General features: G+C 40.7%; 1 protein-coding gene and 1 long non-coding RNA gene across 3 annotated transcripts in view; one reads left to right on the top strand and one right to left on the bottom strand.

The window, feature by feature from the left end:
* Positions 1-20706, bottom strand: part of LOC118177889 — a 33449-nt gene that overhangs the window by 6559 nt on the left and 6184 nt on the right. The window lies entirely within an intron of this gene.
* On the top strand, positions 347-19105 carry JHY (junctional cadherin complex regulator). 2 transcript variants are annotated; one of them, XM_035345938.1, is made up of 9 exons: positions 347-598; positions 1323-1740; positions 4420-4921; positions 9289-9399; positions 11144-11787; positions 12726-12999; positions 15133-15213; positions 16444-16569; positions 18686-19105. In XM_035345938.1, exons 2-9 carry the CDS (start codon positions 1355-1357, stop codon positions 18887-18889), a joined length of 2328 nt encoding a protein of 775 aa, XP_035201829.1. In that variant the 5' UTR covers positions 347-598; positions 1323-1354; the 3' UTR covers positions 18890-19105. The 2 variants fall into 2 exon arrangements, with proteins under 2 accessions (XP_035201829.1, XP_035201828.1); XM_035345937.1 differs by lacking the exon at positions 347-598 and adding an exon at positions 677-974.

Genomic DNA, 20706 nt, shown 5'->3' with positions numbered 1-20706 from the left:
CCCACGGTGCTCTCCAGCATCCACCTGGCAGCCACCGGGTTTAAGTGGGGGTTTAAGAAGCAGTTGTAAGTGTGCACAACCACTTCACATGTATTAAACATATGGAAAACCATACTTGAAATCTATGCAATCCATGCATAGGGGCCCCTAAAAACACGTGTAACCTCTGCATCATCTGGAGAGGCCTAAACCCACCTCCGGCTGCGTATTTGCTTCTACCTGCCCTCGCTGGGCGCTGTACCAGCCCTCTAAGATTTTCATGCCTGTCGTGTGCCCTGAAGTTGGGATCAAATCCTGCCACTTCGGTGCTGTGTTGAGGTCAGGCAGGAGGGCCCAGCAGCACCGCCCGCCGCCCAGGACGGCATTTTGAACGCTCCCGCCTCCAACAGCGGGTCGTGAAGCACCGGGAGAGCGCAAAACTCTTTGAAAACCAGCCGGCCTTCAGCCTGCAGGGCCTCCAGGGCTGCCACGGCCGGGCTGGGGGAGCGGCGACAGCCCGGGGCTTTGCCCCGCTGCCGGTACGGGAGCCCGGTTAGGTGAGGGCCTCTCCCCTCACGTTACCGGTACAGCGCGTCCCCCCTCTCCGGCCTGACACTTGGTATGTGCGGCGCCGCGTCCGCTTGTGTAACCATGGCTACGGCGCGGCCCAACCCACTACGGCGGGGGGAGACGGAGGGGGACCCTGCTGTCGGGCCAGGGGCCGGTGCGCCGAGGGGGCCGCCCGCAGGGCCTCGCCTCAGCCGGCGGTGGGGCCGCGGCCTGTTGCAGGCAAAGCTCCGCGCACCTCTCACTCACCTGCGTGCTTTTCTTGGCTAAACGGTGGCTTTCCCCATCACGGTGCCCTGTACGAATCCAGGGGGACTTGTGAAAATGTAAACGCAGACAGATGAAATCATCTAATTCCGGACGTCTTGCTGGCTTTTCGCCGCGTTCCCTGTCAGGTACACGCTCCCTCTGGCAGCCTGTCCGGTGAGGTGAGGAGAAAGATAAATAAAATCGCTTTTACCTCTTTGAAGGTGACAAAGTTTAGTTGCTTTGTCTTATCTTTGTTTTCTTTTTCATCAGCTGTTTTCTACACTGTTACCAGTAATGCACCAGTTGAAGGCAAATTTGATTGCTAAAACATTCATTTGCAGCATAGGGACCTTGATATTAATTGCTTGAAGGCAAATCTATGTCACAGATTAAAGAATTGTCTTAACTGTAGGAAACCAAATTCTGAGCTTCAGCCAATGACACTACCCACAACACCAGCTTTTAACAAATAAAACCCTCATCATAGAGCAAACAACTGAGCTTATTGTCATGTTTTCCAAATACAGGGTCGGTGCATGCCATCAGTGGAAAGCACAGAATGAATTCTTCAGGTACGAAGTATATTTCAGTATCTTCTCCATGCACTTATGACATGAGTAAAAAACCTTTTCCTCAGAGAGTACTCACGCAACCACATTTTCATCCTGCACATTGGAAAAAGACATCCATAAGCCAAGGGGGCTTTGCCTCCGACTCCCAAGAGTCTGATTCCGAAAGCCTTGTTCAAGAGAGACAGTATCAGCTAGAACTCCAGCAGCGAATTCGTGAAAATGAAGAGCTGGTAGGACTGTATGCTGATGAGTTGGAGAGTGACAGCTTAGAAGAAGAAGATAGCTTGGAAGAAATGAGTTTAAGAGAACAAGGAGTTAAGTATGACACAAATCAATGTACAAATGGAACACAAGAAAAAGAGAATAATGGAAGGTAAGGCATGATCTTTTAGTAGAAGAGTATAATAGTTCTATCACTTAAAAGCCTTACATCCCTCAATATATATATCTTCAAGACCAACTTAGATTGCCAAAATGATGTTGAGAACACTTAAGCACTGAGCTACATGCAAAACTACTGCTCCATCTTGCACATATTCATAATTATTATAACCATTTTTCCAGAGTAGCCTCAACTGTTCATCATGTTGGCTAAAACCAGTGCAGGAGGTTAAGGTGGAACAGAAAGATCACTCACTGACCCCTCCATGTACTGGCTCTGGACACTACACAGAGTTGCAAATGCTACATGCCTATTTATTTGCCTCTAAAACAGACAGGAAGGAAGGTAGGATGTGGTAAACTGATTTGTGCAGCAGCTCTGAGATCATGAACTAGAGGATTTCTGTAGCTGGGATCAGGGAGATACCAAGGACAAGCACTGACCCTTTTCATTCCTTGCAAAAAGACCTGTGCTGAGCAAACTAGGCCACTGCCTGTAAAACATACAGGCAAAAAATGACGGGTTGAAAAAACACAGTTTTGTCCTTAAAGCCGCATAAATCTAAAATAAAAAATAATCAGATGTTACCATCATCTTTAAACATTCTTTAGAAAGCAATAACTTGGCACATAAATAAAATTTAATTTGCTGTCATATGCATAAAAGGTTTAACATTGTATAAATTGGGAATAATTCTCAAATTTAAAGGGATTAAATTAAACCTGAAGTAATAATAATGTGCAGTTTCAATTTAATTGTCTACTTAAAATAAAATGGCAAACAAATGAAGGCTAAATGATTAATAGCATGCTTTTATTCACCTCCTCAACAGGCAAAATGGCCAGTTATTGAACATTTTATTGTGAGTGCAAATGATGTTAATTGTACTAGAAACATGCTCTAATTTTTAGTAATTTTTTTGACTGAATACTATGCTGAATGCGAGGCTCTTCATTAAATGGAAATTTGATTTTATTTTGTTTGAACTTAGCCTAGTAAGTACTCAAACACAGTCCATTAACCGGAGCAAATATCACAGCATATGCATATGAAACCCCCTCTCTACATCCATTACTAACCTCGGAATTTGAAGAGGAAATGCTGCATCTGTTGTCTGCGTACAACACTTCTGTTGATGAGTACAGAGTCCATCTAACCTTTATATCAAGTTGGGGGGAGGAATAAAAGGTGCACTTTTTGTCTGCAGATGATTAGAGATGAAGGAGCTCTTCACACTCATTTTGTTCCCTCGCAGTGACCTGGCCTGCATAATACAATTGAGCTGCTGTGCACTTATTTCAGCACAATAGAACTCTCTAGCATTATACTCTGTTATTTGAATCATTACAATTATATCACATATTTCTGTACTCATTTCAAAATATGGTCACCTATTTCTGTTTACCTGCAGCGTGTGATGACTACGAATAATAATGTTTTCACTGGTGTAAATCATCTAATCTCTAGTATACAGGGTACCATGGCACCGATGCTGAACTGAAATGAAAAGCATTGCTAGAGAAACAGACCATTTTATGACTTAGGAGCCACTTGAAATACAGGCATATACCTAACTAGTTTAGAAAGGATGAATAAATGATTTATGGAAACGTTAACACAATTAACTATGCCACAGTTTAGAGAAATACAGCAAGATCACTACATTTCTTTTGACTGGGGCTGAAGGGTCAGCTGGGTTTTGGTACCTGTAAATGTCCCTTTGAAAGGCTCGCTCTTTACCAGTGTCCAGGAAACTAGGGCTATACTGCAGGTCCAGTTAAGAAAAAACAGTGCTAAAAGCTTTCTTCCACACTCCTTATTGCTGCCACTGCCCACCCATCTCCTGGGAGCCTTTTTGTGTGTATTTGGCCCAGGCAGCTGGTTTTCCTCCCCTTGGATCAGAATATAAATCATAAACTGAATCAGTTGTGTTGTTTTTAAGGCAGACTATCTTTGTTTGCACTGTGACAAATATGGTTCAGAGCAACAGTTTGGACACTGGTTTAAAAAAAAAAAAAAAAGAAAGAAGAAGAAGAAGAAGAAGAATGCCAAGCCCACAAACCTTTCTGAATTATGGTTTTGTACCAGTTGACTCAATTACGTCATATTTTTTTAAATGAGAAGCAACTTTAAATCTCTCATATATAGTTTCTATTGAAACATCAAGTATCATGATGGAATGAGAGGGAATAAAAAGACAGAGCTGTAGGCTGTTCTTGCTTAGACAGTTCAATTGAGATTTGAGAGCAGCATCTTACAGGTGTGTCACTCTTACTTTACACAACATTTTTACTAGGTTTTGTAGGTTACATTATTATGATGGAAACAATAGAAGCAGTAACATACAGATAAAACGTTTCATCTTTTAATTGGTGCTGCATGTGTTTAAGTATTCCACGGTATTCCACTGTGATCTGAACATTAGGCCAACTTTCCATTCACTGATAATGAAAATTAAAAATGAGAAGGAGGTCCTGCCTAAATCTTCTACTCAAAACACGTTTGATAAAACTGTTCTGCTCCTGATCCAACAAATGGTTGTATTGTATGCACTGAACTATTTCAATTGACCATGTTTGCAGAACATTTGTGGGCTCAAATTGCACACTGAAAAATGTAGGAGATGCACAGTTTATACATAAATAATTCAATGTTTTTTGTTTTAAATAGGGAGCAGCAGTCTGTAGACAAATATTTCAGCCTAAGGTACAATCCTAACTGGAAGAACACAAAAGAGGTAGCAGAATTTCCTGAGGCAGAAAAACCACATCACATTGCTGGAGGAGGCAATGTGGACTGTTCGCAGGATTCATTTTACCTCCATTCCAGTGGCTCCCCAGAAGAAAAGAATCAACTGGAGGCAAAGCTACAGGATTCATTCTCTGAGTTTGGTACAGAATTACTAAGCTTTCACGAACCAGATGCCTTCATCAGCAGTGAACCTTTTAGGTTACATACCAGAGGGAAGGAATCTGCAGATGGCTGTTACTTCAAGCATAGTCCCAGTGCACACAGCAGTGCTTTTTCTCTTCAGATTCAAGAAAATCAACCCCAAAGAGCAAAAAAAGACTTTGTGGAGAAAAATAAACGGACTTTGGGATTACGTACAGACAAGAAAAATTCTTATCTTCAGTTACACAGCAAAAAGCAAGGAGAAGTTCTTCAAGAGCAGGTAAGTGACTTTGACAAGTTTTCTAGTTGGTGTAGATTGAGGACTGAATGAACTGGGGTCTAATGTTAACACAGAACAGCTGCATGATATTACAGGTTTGTGTGGGACCATCAAGCAACTGATAACATGAGATTTCTGATGAGAATCTGGTTCACCTGTTTGTGCCCCGTATTATAATCACAATTACATATGTAACTGCAGTAGGAAACCTTGATGTTTGGCTTAAAAAGTTACATCCGTGTTTTTCCACCCACTCTGACCCTAACAAAACCATGTACATGAAGTTACATTTGAGTTTGAGAAAACATGCTGCGCTCACACTGCTTTCAAGGGCCATGCTTCACACTGTCCTTTAGGGTCACGCATCTGGGAGTATCCGGGAAAGATGTGTTAAGTTTGGGTGGTCAGCCAGCCCTTTCCCCCTCCTTGCTTTCTCAGCCAGACCAAAGCTTGTATTTGAACTCAGTCAGCAAATGCTGGTAACGTGCAGTAAGGGGATTTGAAGTGCCTGGCCTGGTGATTGACTGTGAAGTGTCAGACAACCTGTATTAAGGACTAAGTGGAACTGTAATGACAGTTCCTAATGAACCATTATACAAGAGTTTGTTGCCTTTCCTTGCTGCACATTATGCGTAACGGCGAGGTGGATGTCACTGAATCACTCCACAAGTTATAACACAGATAATTCTTATCTTGCAAAACTACAGAGACTTTCTGTTTTGAGTGCCACATTTTCCAAGGCTAATGAACAGCTGACACAACACTAGAGGGCATCTGCTGACTACATTACAATGAGTGCAATGGTGGGCAAGCTCTTTTCTATCAGAGCTATTAAAAGCACTTGTTTTTTTCGGTTATAATTTAGCTGATGGTAAAAATAATTAGTGTAGATGGCTACTAATTAAAGCTGTGTTGATATGATTATGTTTACTCTTTGAGAATTCTCAAAGTGTTTCATATTTAAGTATCGGAGCCAGGGATCAGGAATTCACTGTGTAGACTGAAAGATATTTGAAAGATTTTTGAAAGACATGTAAAAGAAAAACCATCAAACATAAGCAACCCATTGTTAAAATCAGGACTATATTCTGAGATTACCTTGCTGAGGCAGCCTGGGGGACAGCAGAGCTGTACCATAGCAGCAGCCAGGCAGCACGTGTGCAGAAAGGTGTGGTTCTTACCTCAACAAGCTGATGAAGCAGCAGCTGCAGCACCATTTTCAGTCAGCTAACTCTGGATCTGCCAGGAATAGATGTAGGAAGAATTATTTACCTCTCTTGGTCTTAATGAAGACATCCATTCCTCCATCTTGTTGCCCAAAACCGACCCGTGAGCCGCGATCTTCCAACAACGTGTAAGAGACCCCACCATCAGCTTCACAGAAACCAAGCGTTTGAATATGCTTTAGGACTGAGAGCTAAACAAAAACTTCCTGCATCCCTAAAACCGCCTGCTGCTGTTACCCCCAGGCACACTGAAGAATCCTTCCCATAGCTATACCCAGGTCTTCCTAAAATTCCTTACTATGTTGTCCCCTGTTGAAGAGCTCTTTCAGAATGTCCCTCCTCTCATCGTTAGAAACCCAGCTTCCAGTCTAGATTCGTTCACTTCTGGTTTGCTCTTCTATCGACATTGTCTCATAGCTTGAAATGTTTTTTTCCCCCCTGGAAGTTTTTTCCTACTTTGCCAGGTATTTCCAGCCTGCACTCAGCCTGTGTCTTGCTAGGTTTAACAAGCCCCACTCCTGGAGCCATTAGGCTTAAGCTGCACTTTCTACCCACCTGTCTGTTTTAGAGAACTTAAATTTTTTGTTGAGTATGGGTGATAAAAGAAACCCAGCTCTGCCTGTGAAGCACCTTGAACAACAGCATCAGGACTTCTCTGTCTTCTGCTGCGAATACCTTGGCTGTGACTTGACAGAACTATTGGCTTCAGCAGCTCCCATAACCCTCACCCTTCTTGTGCCTGTCCAGCACACCCCTCGGTTTGCAGGTGCTGGTGCAAAGGAGCTGGGGGGTTAAAGAGCAGAGGAAGAGGAGTGGTTAAGGCTGGCACTGCCCCAAAACTGGTGCACGTGGAGTCAGTGCCAGGGTGAACGTCTGACAGCATCAGGGCTGAGAGGGGAAACCTGGAGAGAGATGAGGAAAAATATTATCTATGCTGCAGGTGTGAATTAAGAGGGAGGTTTATAAAGGGTAACATCACTCATACCTACTTTACAGCAGCAATGCCACTGGGTTACTCTCCATTTCACTTGAAGTGGAGAGGTGAGGTCCAAAGCCTTAGGATCCAACAGATGGTTTCACAGGCTAGAAGACAAACTGCCGAGGATCTCACAGTGACACAGTGAAACAGAGGGGTCCATCAGGGCTTCAGGGCAGGAAAATCAAATCATAAAAAAATTAAAAAAATAAGTCTTCAGACAATTTGCAGCACAGAGAAGAAAATCCAAACATCTCGAGACTCAAGATGCTCAATTCAACAGTCAAGTCTTTTTGCTTAAGCCAGTCACCTTGTGTGAAAAACTAACAAAAGTGCAAAAACAGTAAGTATGCAGGGAAGCAAACAAGCCACACATATTCTTCTACAGCAATGAAACACATTCTGTTTTTTTTTTTTCTAAACTGGATTATTACGAGCTTTGCTGGATGTTAAAGCTGTTTTTATCAATACAGTCACTGTTAGGTGTCAGGTACTGTGGTAATGAAATGGTTGTGGACACTGAAATAAGTGCATTGCACACAAGTTTGTTCAACTGGCACATTATTAGGTAAAATATTTGCAGCCTCATCCTTGAAAGATTTACAGATGTTACCTCTGTGCATACAGACAGCAGCCTGCATATACCAAAACATACCATAAATGTGTGTTGATCTGTATATTTACTAATTTATATAGCATTTTATAAAGCATCAAGTTCTTGGCAGTGTTGCCTGATTCTTTAAGAACCCGATGATGAGTTTCTTTGAGAGAGAGAGAGAGAGAGAGAAAGAGAGAGAAGTAGCAGCCAAATCTAGCTCAGCTGTACTCAATATGAGTTGCTTTCCTACCTACAAGCCCCTTACTTCAAAGCAAGGAACATAATGTACAATTTTTTAATGGCTCTAGACCAAGGCACTCAGACTCTCTGTGCACTGCGCCTTACCTCAGTGTAAACACCTAATCAAGATTGCCTGCGCTTCAACAATAGCAGCCAAATGCAATTCGAGAACCACAAGCCTTTGAAGTCCTCACTGCAAAGGCCGGTTTTCTAGTCTGGGATAATGACATGCCATGATTGCTGTCTTTGTTGTATCTTTTCAGTAGAGAAGCAATTATGGGCCTCAATTTAACAGAATAGGCATTACACAGCTTATGATGCTCAAAATGCAATTTCATTTGATCATTTTCTCAATTTGATTGGTATTAATAGAATAGTTCACAAAAAAATGCTGGCAGAGGTTGTGTCCTGTTCCTCTTTCAAAGAGATAATGTAGAAGTATGCTTTACCTGCCCAGTAAACTATCAGTGCAGTGAGTCAGTTGGTTCCACCAAAAACATCTTCCTGACTGCAGAGCTACATCTATCCACACCAGGAAGCCTATGAGGTAACTTCCAGTCTGTTACCTTTTCTAGCAACAGCTACGGAATCTGCACGGTCATTTGGGGCAGCGAGGTCACATGAAAACTCAGCAAGGGACCCTACCTTCCTTTTTCTAGTTCTCCCAATCTCCTACCCCCAAAAATGTGGATCTCGGCTCCCCGAAAGGATTTAACGCTTCCTCCACGCTGATTTCAGCATGATGATTTTCCATTAGTACTCCTGACCTTAGTCACAAATACCTCATCACTGCAACTTCTGCTTTAGCCAGCATCACTCTGCAGCCACTCCTACTACAGGTGAGCCCCTACCAACATGGCTGTGTTTTGCCATCTTCTTCCACATGACCGTGTTGTTCAAGACCTTGCTGTGGCATGTTTACCCATCAGTATCTTGGTGCACTGGCTGATTGCCTGGACAATGGCGATTGTCTAGCTGATCTTTTATCTTTCATATAAATTGAGGAGCTCAGACATTGGAAAGTTATAAGTAGATTTCTGTGCCGCATACTTCCTGCAATTTTATTTTCCTCTCTTCTCCTTAAAAGTAGAAGGAATACTCCCTGCTACCACACTGCTATTGTTGTTTTTTTTTTTCCCTTCCTTTTCATTTGTTCTTTTAGCCATTCATTTTCTTGCCATCTATTATATAATGCCTAAGTTGACCATTTTAGCTTTACTGGGAGTCAAATTATTTCTCTTCCTTTCCCAGGACTTTTAAATCCTTTTATATGGCTGGGCTGTCTTTATGTGTGGCCATAAACGTTCTGTGTTTTTTTTTTTTTTAGGTTGCAGATGCTAAAACTGTTGATGAGGAAGCAGTTCAGAGTGTCCCGCCATTCCAGAACATGAAAATGGACCCTGAAGGCAAATGGTGCCTGAAGTCACAGCAGCTCAAGGTTCCTTTTCAAAAGAGCACGATAATTGAATTATATAATAATATTGTATAAGTAAAAGCATGCAAATTTGAATATTTCAAGCTGATTCTTTTTAGAGTGCCAAATGCTGTCAATACATCCTTAGGTTTAAAACTGCAGATATCCACAACAAATTTAAGGCCTATGCTGGTTTATATACTGAATGATTTTAAGTCAAAATAGATCTCCAAATCCCAAGAAATTACAAGCTTAAAGAGTCACATCTGTTTAGGACATTGTTTGTTTGATAACATAAAGGAGCAAGTGAGTACAATGTTATGTTTCCTCATTCATGAGGATTCTGAGATAAAATTTAACTGCTGTTGCATTGCTTGTCCCCAAAAATCCCAGTGACCATCAAGGGGCTGCCATAAAACAGAAAATGGTACAAGTAGAAAAAGTTGCAGTGACCTCCTCTTGCACAAAAGATTTGTTTTGTGCTGGCCTTTCAAACCAATATGATGGGGTACTCTTTGGAACAATAAAAGAGACCTGTTTGTCATCGAGGGTGAAAAAAACAAGAAGTTCAGAATGAGAACTTGGAGCTAACTGGAGTTATTACTAGCAAACGTAGTCACTGCCTTTGTATTGAATGTATTTGAAGTAATTCAAGCTGATGGTTTAAATTAATTTAAGAGTGGAAGCTGCACCTTTACAAACAAGATTTTATGCTGCTGTTCCTTTTAAGAGATGGGCTCTAAATACGGAATTTCAGAGCGAGAGAGGTATTCACCTGAGCTGCTCGTTCCATTTAAATGGGAAAACGTTGGCCTAGAGTCAGTTTGGCAGCAGTTGATGCTTTCCACCGCTGGCACAGTATGCCAGAACACTAATCGCTACAGCAGAGGTCGAGCTAACAAATCATCATCTTGGCACCAGGAGTCAGGATTCCCCAGTGCTAAAGCTTTCGCCAAAACATGCTGCTCTATATGTGGATTTAATACCTACCATTAAGTAGTTATTCTGAGTGCATATGCTATGTAGTGGTTGCAAGTGTTGCTAACAAAAGAACCCTAGAGAGACAGGAGGATGAAATGGAGGATTTTAGTGCTGACAAAGATTAAATGGACTGAGAATGGATTTGTATATTACCTAGAAGGAAAGCCATGCCTTTCCTCAAAATGGGCAATACCTGATGCTGTAATTGGAAAGCAGTGAATAAACTCCAGATTTGGAGTATGTCTGTTTATCTGAACACAGTAGCCCTGGTGTGCTTAAATTTTTTAATCGTTTCTTTACTATTTGGATAATGTTTTTTCAGGACACAGGACAGGGAGGGGTGCTTGGTTTAGAAGTGAAATCATTTAAATTGTTTCTGCTGTGGACCAGTCTAATAAAGTGTACATAGCTATCTCTTCATGAAATTTAGTACAATTTACCATACCTAGGTCTCTTTAAGGGCTCTTCCATCAGAACATGTTTTGTTAATTCAAAAACCCCACATCCCAAATCCAGAAACAAATGCCACAAAATAAGACTGTTGTCCATACGATACTAGACTTCAGGAAACAGATGCTTTCCCTTTAACATGTCACTCTGTGAAGAGCTCACTTTTAAAATTAATTTCCATCCCAATACTCATTCAGACATATGAAACATTGCTGTAACCGTTTTCAGTGCTGTGGGCGCATGCAAACCTACCCATACGCTTGCATATTGTTGATCTTAATGAACATACAAAATAGCAACAGCTGAAATTCACCCCGCTTTTGATAACTTGTTTTAGGATCACCAAAACAAGTGGTCCCAGAGAAATAAAACAAAATCCAACCAGAATCTCAAAGGGGGAGCTCTCTCAAGGAGTGATAACCAACAGCCACCAGGAAGAATAACGGAACCAAAGCCTCAGCATCACCAAATGTCAGAATTTCGGACAGCTCCCACGCAGGCAGTGGAGCAAGACAACAGCAGTGCACCACAGAAATGGCTGTGCCCAAGTCTTCCTGTTGGACCTGACACTAACACAGCAGCAAATTCTGAAAATTGCTTAATAAATTTACCAAAGCCAAGACATTCTGTTAATCAGGATTTTACCACATCTACCTATCGTATTCACCCAACACAACATAAATGTAACCCAGCAGAGGTTGTATCACCAGCATATACCAGCAAGGAGACCAAGAAGTATCAGCATCAGCCTCCAAATGGACTTCCACATGACCAGCAACATTTATACAAGCATCATACTGTGCAGTTTTTTCCAAAAAATGTCAGTACCAGTGGTCAAGCATATCCAAATCAGAGAAATGTTTCATCTACTTTTAATGCTAATTTTCAAGAACTGGTAAAGGATCGTGTATCACTTCAGGATTGCAAGAGGCATGATTATGCACAGAAAAGCTATCACAACTATGCTCTCAGTAGGTTAAGGTAAGGATATGTGTTGAAACAATATTATGGTAACACTATGATACCCAGATAAACTAGAGATGAACAAGAAAATGTTTTATTGTTGTTATTGTTTTGTTTTGTTTTTTAAGTCCAAAGGATAAAGTTCTTCTGCTACAAGCCTAGCACTCTACATTACTACTAACTTAAAATTCATTCCAACTATTGGTATTTTTTTATATACTATTGGAAAAGGACCGTTCTATACTCTGTTCTCTCTTGCACAAAGAATTTTCTATGACTGAAAGTTTCCTTTAAAGACTAGAAGGTGAAGTGTAAAAAAAACAACAGATAGCAAAGAGCACTGTGCCTAAACTATAACTGCACAGAGTTATATCAAAATTTGCCTTGCAGGGTGAATATCCAGAGTTATTCTAGTGCCAATTCTGGCTTACGACACGGATTTTAAAAGTTGTCCACATTTGCCATCATGGATAGCCACATGCACAATCAGTAAGATTCAGTCGTTATTCGAGGCGTCCCATGTTAGTGTAGGAGCTAAAAGTCTTTGTGCGCACGTGCTGGGAATAAAGGCTGGACACTGTTGGCATGTTGAGCATGAAAATCTAATATCAGCTCTGTAGAATTTCACCTGCCTTGATAAAAATGAAGGTTTTATTTTAAATAGACAAAGAAGTAATTATTTCAATACTTAGCAGGCCTGATCCAAAGCCCTTTAAAGGCAGTTTTCATTGATGGAAGCTAGCTTGGCATCAGGCTGAAAACATCCCCATCTAGGCTTTTTCTATTCATATTAATTTCTATTCACTTGGGTGCAAGCAAAGTCAGTCCCCATGAAATTCCCATGTGTCCACCTTCTTTTTCCCATTATATTCTGTGAGCAGTGATTCTTTGTACAGACTACTAGTAGAACAGTGTACAAATAAATATTTATCTTCTTCCTCTCTTTCTTTTCTGAGGCCTTCCCAGTCACCAGCAGCCCCTCATACAGCCTCACAGCTTAGGCAAACCACCAAGCAACATCACCAGGAAATGTCTCATCTGAAAGAAGCTCGCTTAGCTGATGACAGGCACTTGTTCAGCCCACTTCCACCTATAATTCCACAGGCCGAAAGTGATTCAGAGGTGGATCCAAAGAGAGGTGACGGAAATCAAGCAAAAATAAACCGAAGCAACTCTGAAGGTTATCTCATGCAAATGGAAAAGCAAAAACAGCCTAAAGTCTACAAGAAGGTAATAAAATAGACATAGATTGGGCAATTTTACCTTTCTACTTCCTCCTCTGATTATTTTTTCCTTGATAAACCAAAGATCTTAACTCCAAAAAAAAAAAAAAGAAGGAAGGAATGGGGACTGAGAACTGTTTTGTTAGTACAGAGAACACACTGATGCACAGTGACATGCCCAGAGAATTAAGTATCACAAAGGTGGAAACAGACACTGAAGATGAAGACATTTACTGGTAGTTTTGTTTGACCAAATCATTTTAATCTAGAGAGCAAGGCTGTTCACTGCCACCCCTACATCACTTTCATTCTTGATTAGCTCTAAGAACACACAGAGCAGTTTTTGTCCTTTAAGGTATCCAGTGATAAAATGATTTGGAATAAAGCTGTTTATATAAAACAGCAGGTAGCCAGGCTTCAGATCTGAGCAAACCATTATCTTGGGTCATGCTCATTTGCTGTCCAACTCAAATCTCTTGGTTTCCAAGGGAATCAAACTGAACAAGACCAAACTTAGAGGATTTGTAAAGCTAACAGCATAAACATTATTACAGGTCTGCTGACAATCCCACTGTGGTCCTTGTTAAAACTTGGCTCTTTTTGTTTCTGCTGTGCCTCCAGATTTCATGCTGTAACCAGTTAACACAGATGCAGTGGAAGAGAATAGAGATACCCCTGTGTGTCCATGACAAATTAAATGTTTACGAAGTTAGCTCCATGTCTCAGGACAGACAGACTAATCTGGAGTAATTACTCCTGCTACATCTAGGAGGGTGTTTGTGTATTGCTGCCTGAATGCCCCTAAGAAGAATTAGCTGGATTATGATAGTAACTGAAGGGCAGATTTCCTTCCCTTTCTGTTTCCCTGATTTCAAACCATTGTTTCTGTCCTGTATTTTCAGTAGCTTTCTCACACTTCACATGTGAGAAATGTCACAGAGAATAGGACTGCTTTTATCCCACAGAGGGATCCAGCTTTTCCAAATAAACAAATACAGTCATACCCATTGCAAGTTTTTAAAATTTAGTCCATTTTTTTTAAATTAACCTAGTCTTCTTAACAGAGTTTTAAAATTCTGGAAGTATTGAGGTTTGGTTTCTTTTGTAGTAAAGTCATAAAGGGTTCAAATGGTGTCATCCACCACTCATCTTCTGTCTTCCCTATGCATTTCTAAGGCTTTGTTTGTGCTGCAGGGCATACATTTTTCATCTGTCTGTGTACACTTCTGCATTGCAGTTTTGAGAATGAAGAATTGTTACTATTATTAATAATATTTACCTATTTTTTTTTTGCCACGGTTGTGGTTTAACAGCTAAGCACCACACAGCCATTCGATCACCTCCCACCCCATTGCGATGCAGGAGAGAATCGAGAGGGGAAAAAATAAAGGTTCATGGGTTGAGATAAAGACAGCTTAATAGGACAGAAAGGGAAATAATAAGGAAGGGTTCCCCCACCCTGTCCAGCCACCCCATATAATTGTTCAGCATGACACCCCATGGTATGGGACATCCCTTTGGCCAGTTGGGCTCAGCTGTCCTGGTTCTGTCCTCTCCCAGCTTCTTGTGCACCCCCAGCCTCCTCACTGGCAGGGTGGTGTGAGAAGCCAAAAAATCCTCAACTTAATGTAAGCACTGCTCTGCAACAACTGAAACATCAGTGTGTTACCAGCATTATTCTCATCCTAAATCCAAAAACACAGCACCATACCAGCTACGAGAAGGAAAATTAACTCCATCCCAGCTGAAACCAGGACAGCCACCAAAATCAGTTACTTTTATCTGTTTCTCTTATAATAGTTTCTTTGGAATCTCGTTCTGATAACTGTCAATTGGGTCACTATAACCTGTTTAAAGCTCTCAAAAGATGATTTTTGACTGAGAAAGTATTGCTTTGTAATGTGGATGACTGGCAATTATCCATCTGGTTTCAAAGGAAATACAGTGCAATTTGATTTCTGCAATTAACTCAATCTTTATTGGTCACTTACAATCTTTGAAATGAGACATGGCAGAGGTATGACTGAGACTGTAAGTTGAATTGTGCTCTTCTGTTTGTTGTCCACTACAAGACTGCTTTTAATTATGCTCTACATGAAATCATATAAAGGGAAATCTGTCACTATGGTGTGTTTTTCAGCCATATAGCTCAAAAGCCTACATGAATCTGGACGTGAAGCTTGGAGGCCTTGGACCTGACTATGAAGCCATCAAGGAAAAAGTAAGCGGTGCCCATCATACAGTCTGCTTTTCAGTTGTGCAACATGAGCTTAGGCAGGGGAGGATGGCGAATAAATCATTAAGAAGCAGCTCATGTTTGTCTGTACTTTGTGTCTTTGACTCTAGGTCTAGCTTGAGATCCTAAGGGGAGATACAAATAGAAGAAAAGACAACCATATTGTGGATAGTTTCAGCCCTCTGATTTTGTACTCCCAAAAATAGGCATTAGTTCAAAGAGTTCTACAGGGATAGCTGCACATCATTAAATTATACATTCACATGAATATGCTGTATTGTCATTCCCAGTGTAGGAGCTAATATTGCCTCCCCTTCAGTGTGGAAGAAAAAGATGTAAGTAGTGTAAACACAAGAAGAAAATAGCTGGGTAAACTTTACTGACTGTTAAGTAAATGCCAGGTATTACCTTGTTGAAATGGAAACGGATTGTTCTGAACAAGGATCTGAACAATTGATAAAATTTCAACTGTTCTCTGCTGGTAGCAGCTGTATATCTAAAGTGCTGTAGACTATCTTGCATGCTCTGAGACCTCGTTAATCTGACAACAGTTGCTTTACATGACATTCTTTAGAGAAATATTGTAGGACAGCGGGAAGTACACGTCATGTTGAGAAGCTCCTGTGATTTCTTCAGCCTTCCCATAAATGAGATAGATTAGAGAACGCAAATTGAAACAGACAGTGGTGCATAGCCCAGGACACTGTGTGTCTAACAGCTCCATAACACTTGTGGAGCTTGGCATGCCAACGTGGTATTATTGCTCTGAAAGGAAGTCACTGGCATTAATAACTGGAGCAAGGTAAAGCATACTGCTGAATTTGAGCATAATGAATTGCTAGAAACATAAAGAGGCAGAATATCAGATAAGTAAATGAACCATGTCATTCAGGACCCTAAAAGTAAGCACAGAGATTTTAAAAGTCTCTGCAAAAGGCAACAAGCCATTTTAGAACAGAACTGATGCATTTCTGTTAAGCTCTATCCTTGATACAGTCCAAGAAAAAGCTCTTAAAAATGAAGAATGACTAAAAAACTGTGCCTTTTATCAGGGTTTCCCATTGTGTTCTGCTTAGGAATGACCAATAGCATAGCCAGCTTAAACAGCAACAGAGGTGTAAACGGAAGACTCCAGTGGAAAAAGTGTTTCACTGATGGATCCACTGAGATGTTTAGTTAACCATACTCTTTTTTTTATTATTATTATTTTGTCAGAAAGAGAAGTTAAAGCAACAAAAGGAATATGCAAAGCAAATAAAGGAACACAACATGAAAAACATTGCTTTGGTTCAGAGGTTACCTACAAAACCCCAGGTCATATCTTCAGTGTCAAGACAGAAGGTAAGACTAGAGTTCCTGTCAAATGCATGCAGGGAAAGATTCTGGACTTTGCACAAAAAAAAGAATAGCAGGAAATTTAAGTCATGGTATGCTGAAATACTTTATCCACATTGATTTTCCTTTAATTCTAAGGACTTCTACTCTAATGGGGTCTCAGCAGGTGCTCTGTGCATCTATTCTATTGCTGTAGATGTATGCCAAGAGCTGCTGATTTCTTTGCCAGCAGCAGTCTTCGGTCCACGCATCCATCTTGCTCATCACGAGAATGTACCGATTGGAAGCGGAGCAGTGGTCCATCCAAGCTATGGGCACTCAACTTGGCTTAACCAGCCAATGATGTTTTCCTGGTGAAAGGGCAAGAATAAATGAGCAGGACCCCTGCAGGAACACTACCCAGTGCAGCACATGCTCTATTTCACATTGGTGTTAGAGGCCATGCCACTACAGAGTGCGCCCTTCTGATGGACCACAGATAACCTCTTATTAGTCTATTATCCACCTGCCTGCCAGTCTCAATCACAAACTCTCTTCACTTCAGTTGCATAGCTACCGTAATTGGCCTTACTTTTCAAGCCCATACAACATTACTTTAGCCTTCACTGGCCTTCAAAAATAACCTAAATGAGCAACAGCTGACTACTTGACAATGGCATATATAAACAAACAAAGGGAGTGCCTTTTGCATCTTGGAGGAAGTAATAAAGCCCTGAAAATACCACATGTTCTGTCAGATCAGTTCTGCAGGAGGTCACCCGCCTGGTGCTGAAAGCACACAAGGTATTTCTCTAAGGTGACGAACAAGAACTGCATGTCTCAGAGAAAAAAGTTTTTGAGTTTACCATCAGTTGAATTCCTCAGTTACTTGCATGCGTTTTCAAATCTCACATAAACCACAAAGAGATGAAACTGCATTCTTTGGATGTCAAAAGGGCTTTGGATTGCTTCAGAAGACTTCCTGGTCTGTCTTTCACCAATAACATGAGATAATGCAACTTCCGCTTGAGACTTAACAGGTGTCTCCAAGTACATGGCTGAAACACAACCAAAAGACATCTCAGGTAAAACCAGGGCTCTCACGCTTTCAGAATTTCCATAATACCGTTTCCAATTTCTCTGCAAGGTAGCTTTACAGGTCTTGTACGTCTTTGACAATCCTACAGGCATCTGCTTTGCGTTCTTCTTTCAGCGTGCTCTGATTTGCTTCAGTGATGCATGCCAGATCTAGAACAGCAACTTGAATACTTCTGTTGTGTTTTTTTGTTTTTTTTTTTGCTTTTGATAGTTAAGTGTATAATACAGTAGAAACTAAGGGCAGTTAAACAGAGCTGAAATACTTCTTATTTGCACAGTATACTCTTTACCCACTTCCCACATGCACATATGAAGGTTTACCTAGCATACTGCTACGGAAACACATATTTGGAAAAGCACATGATGAAAGAAAATGGTCTGCCAGGCTGGGAAGTGCGGTTCTTCAAGATATGCTGTCCCTGTCAATATTCCATTACTGCCCTCCTTTCCCTCTGCCTCATCTGCTGTGTATTTGTTCAGCATATACACAGTCAGAGTGTCTGCAGTAGAAAAATGGCTTGTTTCCTACTGCTGTTCATATTCTCAGTATAGTATGTGTAGATCCTGGACAGACTGGGTGTTCCTGATACAGAAATGTTCTATCATTTGAGGCCTTTCGATACATCGGTTCCTTAGATTTTGTCATCAAAATGCTCTGTTGCCATCTTTGTCACATCAACCTGTGTAACGCCTTGCAAGGTATGACTGGGAACAGGAGCTTAATGAGATTTATTTTTAAGATGAAGTTTAGAGACTAGACAGTGTTGCTTTTTTGTTTTTAAAGAAAAAATTCTATGCTTCTGTATGTAAGATGGCCTCCAGAGAAAAGCGTCAGGAAGCAAATCTCCTTGAGGTGGGTTATTTTTCCCATTGGAGAGATTTCTTGGTGTTGCCACTGAGGTGTCAAATACTGAACACTGCCAGAAACAAGATCAGGAATTTTGAAGAACTACTGACTTGACTCAACATAGAAACACGCAGATTTTCTTGAAGTGAAGGACAGGTTTCCTCTTAATCATGATTTCTGCAATCTTTGTGTTTTTAGGCACTGGAATATGCCAAGAAGATTCCCAGACCAAAGACTTTCACAGCAAAACAATCAGATGAAGAGGTGAAAGAGGAAGGAGTTCTGCCACCAACTTTAAAAGGAGACAGTTTACCTCAAATTGCATCTTTGGAAACTCTACAAAGCAGACACGAGAAGGAGAAGCAAGTCGTAGCTGCTTTCAGAACCCTTCATATCTTATAAGTGTTTTGAAATGATTACAGATATCTTCAAAGCAAAAATATCTGAACTGTTTAATTATGAGCTATAACCATCACGTATCGATTTACCATTCCATTCAAATATAAAGTGGCTTAAGCTTAATCAATTTTAAATTTTAGAATCAGTTCTACTGTATCTAATTTCTAAAATCATAAACACATATGTAGCATTTTAAATGTGCTTATCTCTTTTCTTTTTTTTTCCCCCCCTTGAAATGTACTGATCTAGCAGTTGCATCTTTGAGACTAATGAGCTATTGGCTTGTCAGAGCTGGGTCATTTTTAGACATGTCAAACATAAGAGCATATCTGTAAAACATTAATCAACGGTTTCATTTGATGATACCAGCGATGTTTCTCTTTCTAAAGTGCAGAGGAGACGTTGGCAGACTATCCAGAAATAAAGCCAAGTCCATTGCTGGTAAGAAAGAACAAAATTGTGCAAACACATCAGTTGGTAGTGATACAATTCTGATTATTCAGCTGTTACTCTGTTAGTGAATCATTGTCTCAGCAAGACCAACTTTTTGAAGCTTCATTTGGGACAGGAAAATATGAAGCAAGAACTGGCTGTTCATACAATCTGTTATTAGCCAGAAGCAGTTGGAAAATATATTGAGTAACTAAGGATAATTGAGAGCTACATGTTTGAGAGCAAACAGCTTTTAACAGATTACATCTATAAAAATAACAACCAACAGATGGGTTTCTTACAATGGTTCTGCTTCTTCAAGTTAGTAAATTATGAATTAAGTCAACATATGAAATGTGATTAGAAAACACAGCAAGGGAATTTTGAAGGAAACACTACAAACTCTTAGAACATAGGCTAGTTTTAAAAAAAAACTTGTGATTATGTGTAATTGCTTTATCTGATTTATCAAGTCCTGTTTTGTATGGGAGGACACAGAATTGGTCTATGGGCTAAAGGTAAGGTGGGGAATAAAAGGCAGAATATCTCTGACATGGCTTTGTTTTATTTAGATGCACTGAGATCTTCTCTTCAAGGTAAAGATAGAAATGAGTAGGACTTAACAGATTTCTGGGTTAATGTTTCACCATATTACATCTCACCATTACAGAAGAAGACACGTTCCTTTCTTTAAAACCCTCCCGACCCACCTAAGAGATAGGAAGCTCTTCATGCTATGGTTGCTTCCCCCCACACATGCTGGGGTGCTTTGCTGAATTAGACTTTGTGATGTACATAATCTTTTGGGGGAAACTTGGTAGAAGAATTGCCTTCAGTGTGGGGAATGTGGGTCGGGTTGCATGGAAAATATTTTGGATTTCAAAGTACAGCAGTGGACATCTGCTTTGCAGCTTCTGGAACAGGACTGTCCTCTGCCTCAGCCTCCTTCCTCCTCCCCTTTGGGATCTGGACACTTCAGGATTTGGCCCCTCTCTGTAGAACGTGCATGCCTGCAGTATGATCCAGCAAGCTAGGCTGGGTACATGTTTCCATGCCACGCCAGTTGCTGCTTTTCTGGATTTATTTTTAAACTAAACGGTAACACTTCGAAGCATTTCTGATTAGGGAACCTCAACTTGTTGTTTCTGCTTAAAAGTGATAATCCCCCCTTAATACAAACCTCAAGTACCTATTTTAATGAAACCTTCAGATGAATATCAAAGAGCTATTTACTCGTATCTAATATTTTAATTAGATTATATTCTCAATTTAACCCATTAAACCCCCTTTGATGATCTCCATGTTTAGTGTTTAGCCCCAGATGCTGGAGGTAATGAATATTGGACCTTTGATTTAATGAGAACTTCTGCCTTTCCAGCCTGACTCCC

This window comes from Oxyura jamaicensis, chromosome 24, assembly GCF_011077185.1.
Source record: "Oxyura jamaicensis isolate SHBP4307 breed ruddy duck chromosome 24, BPBGC_Ojam_1.0, whole genome shotgun sequence".
NCBI lineage: Eukaryota > Metazoa > Chordata > Aves > Anseriformes > Anatidae > Oxyura > Oxyura jamaicensis.
The sequence above is the reverse complement of the archived record's forward strand: the minus strand, read 5'-3'. Positions and strand labels throughout refer to the sequence as shown.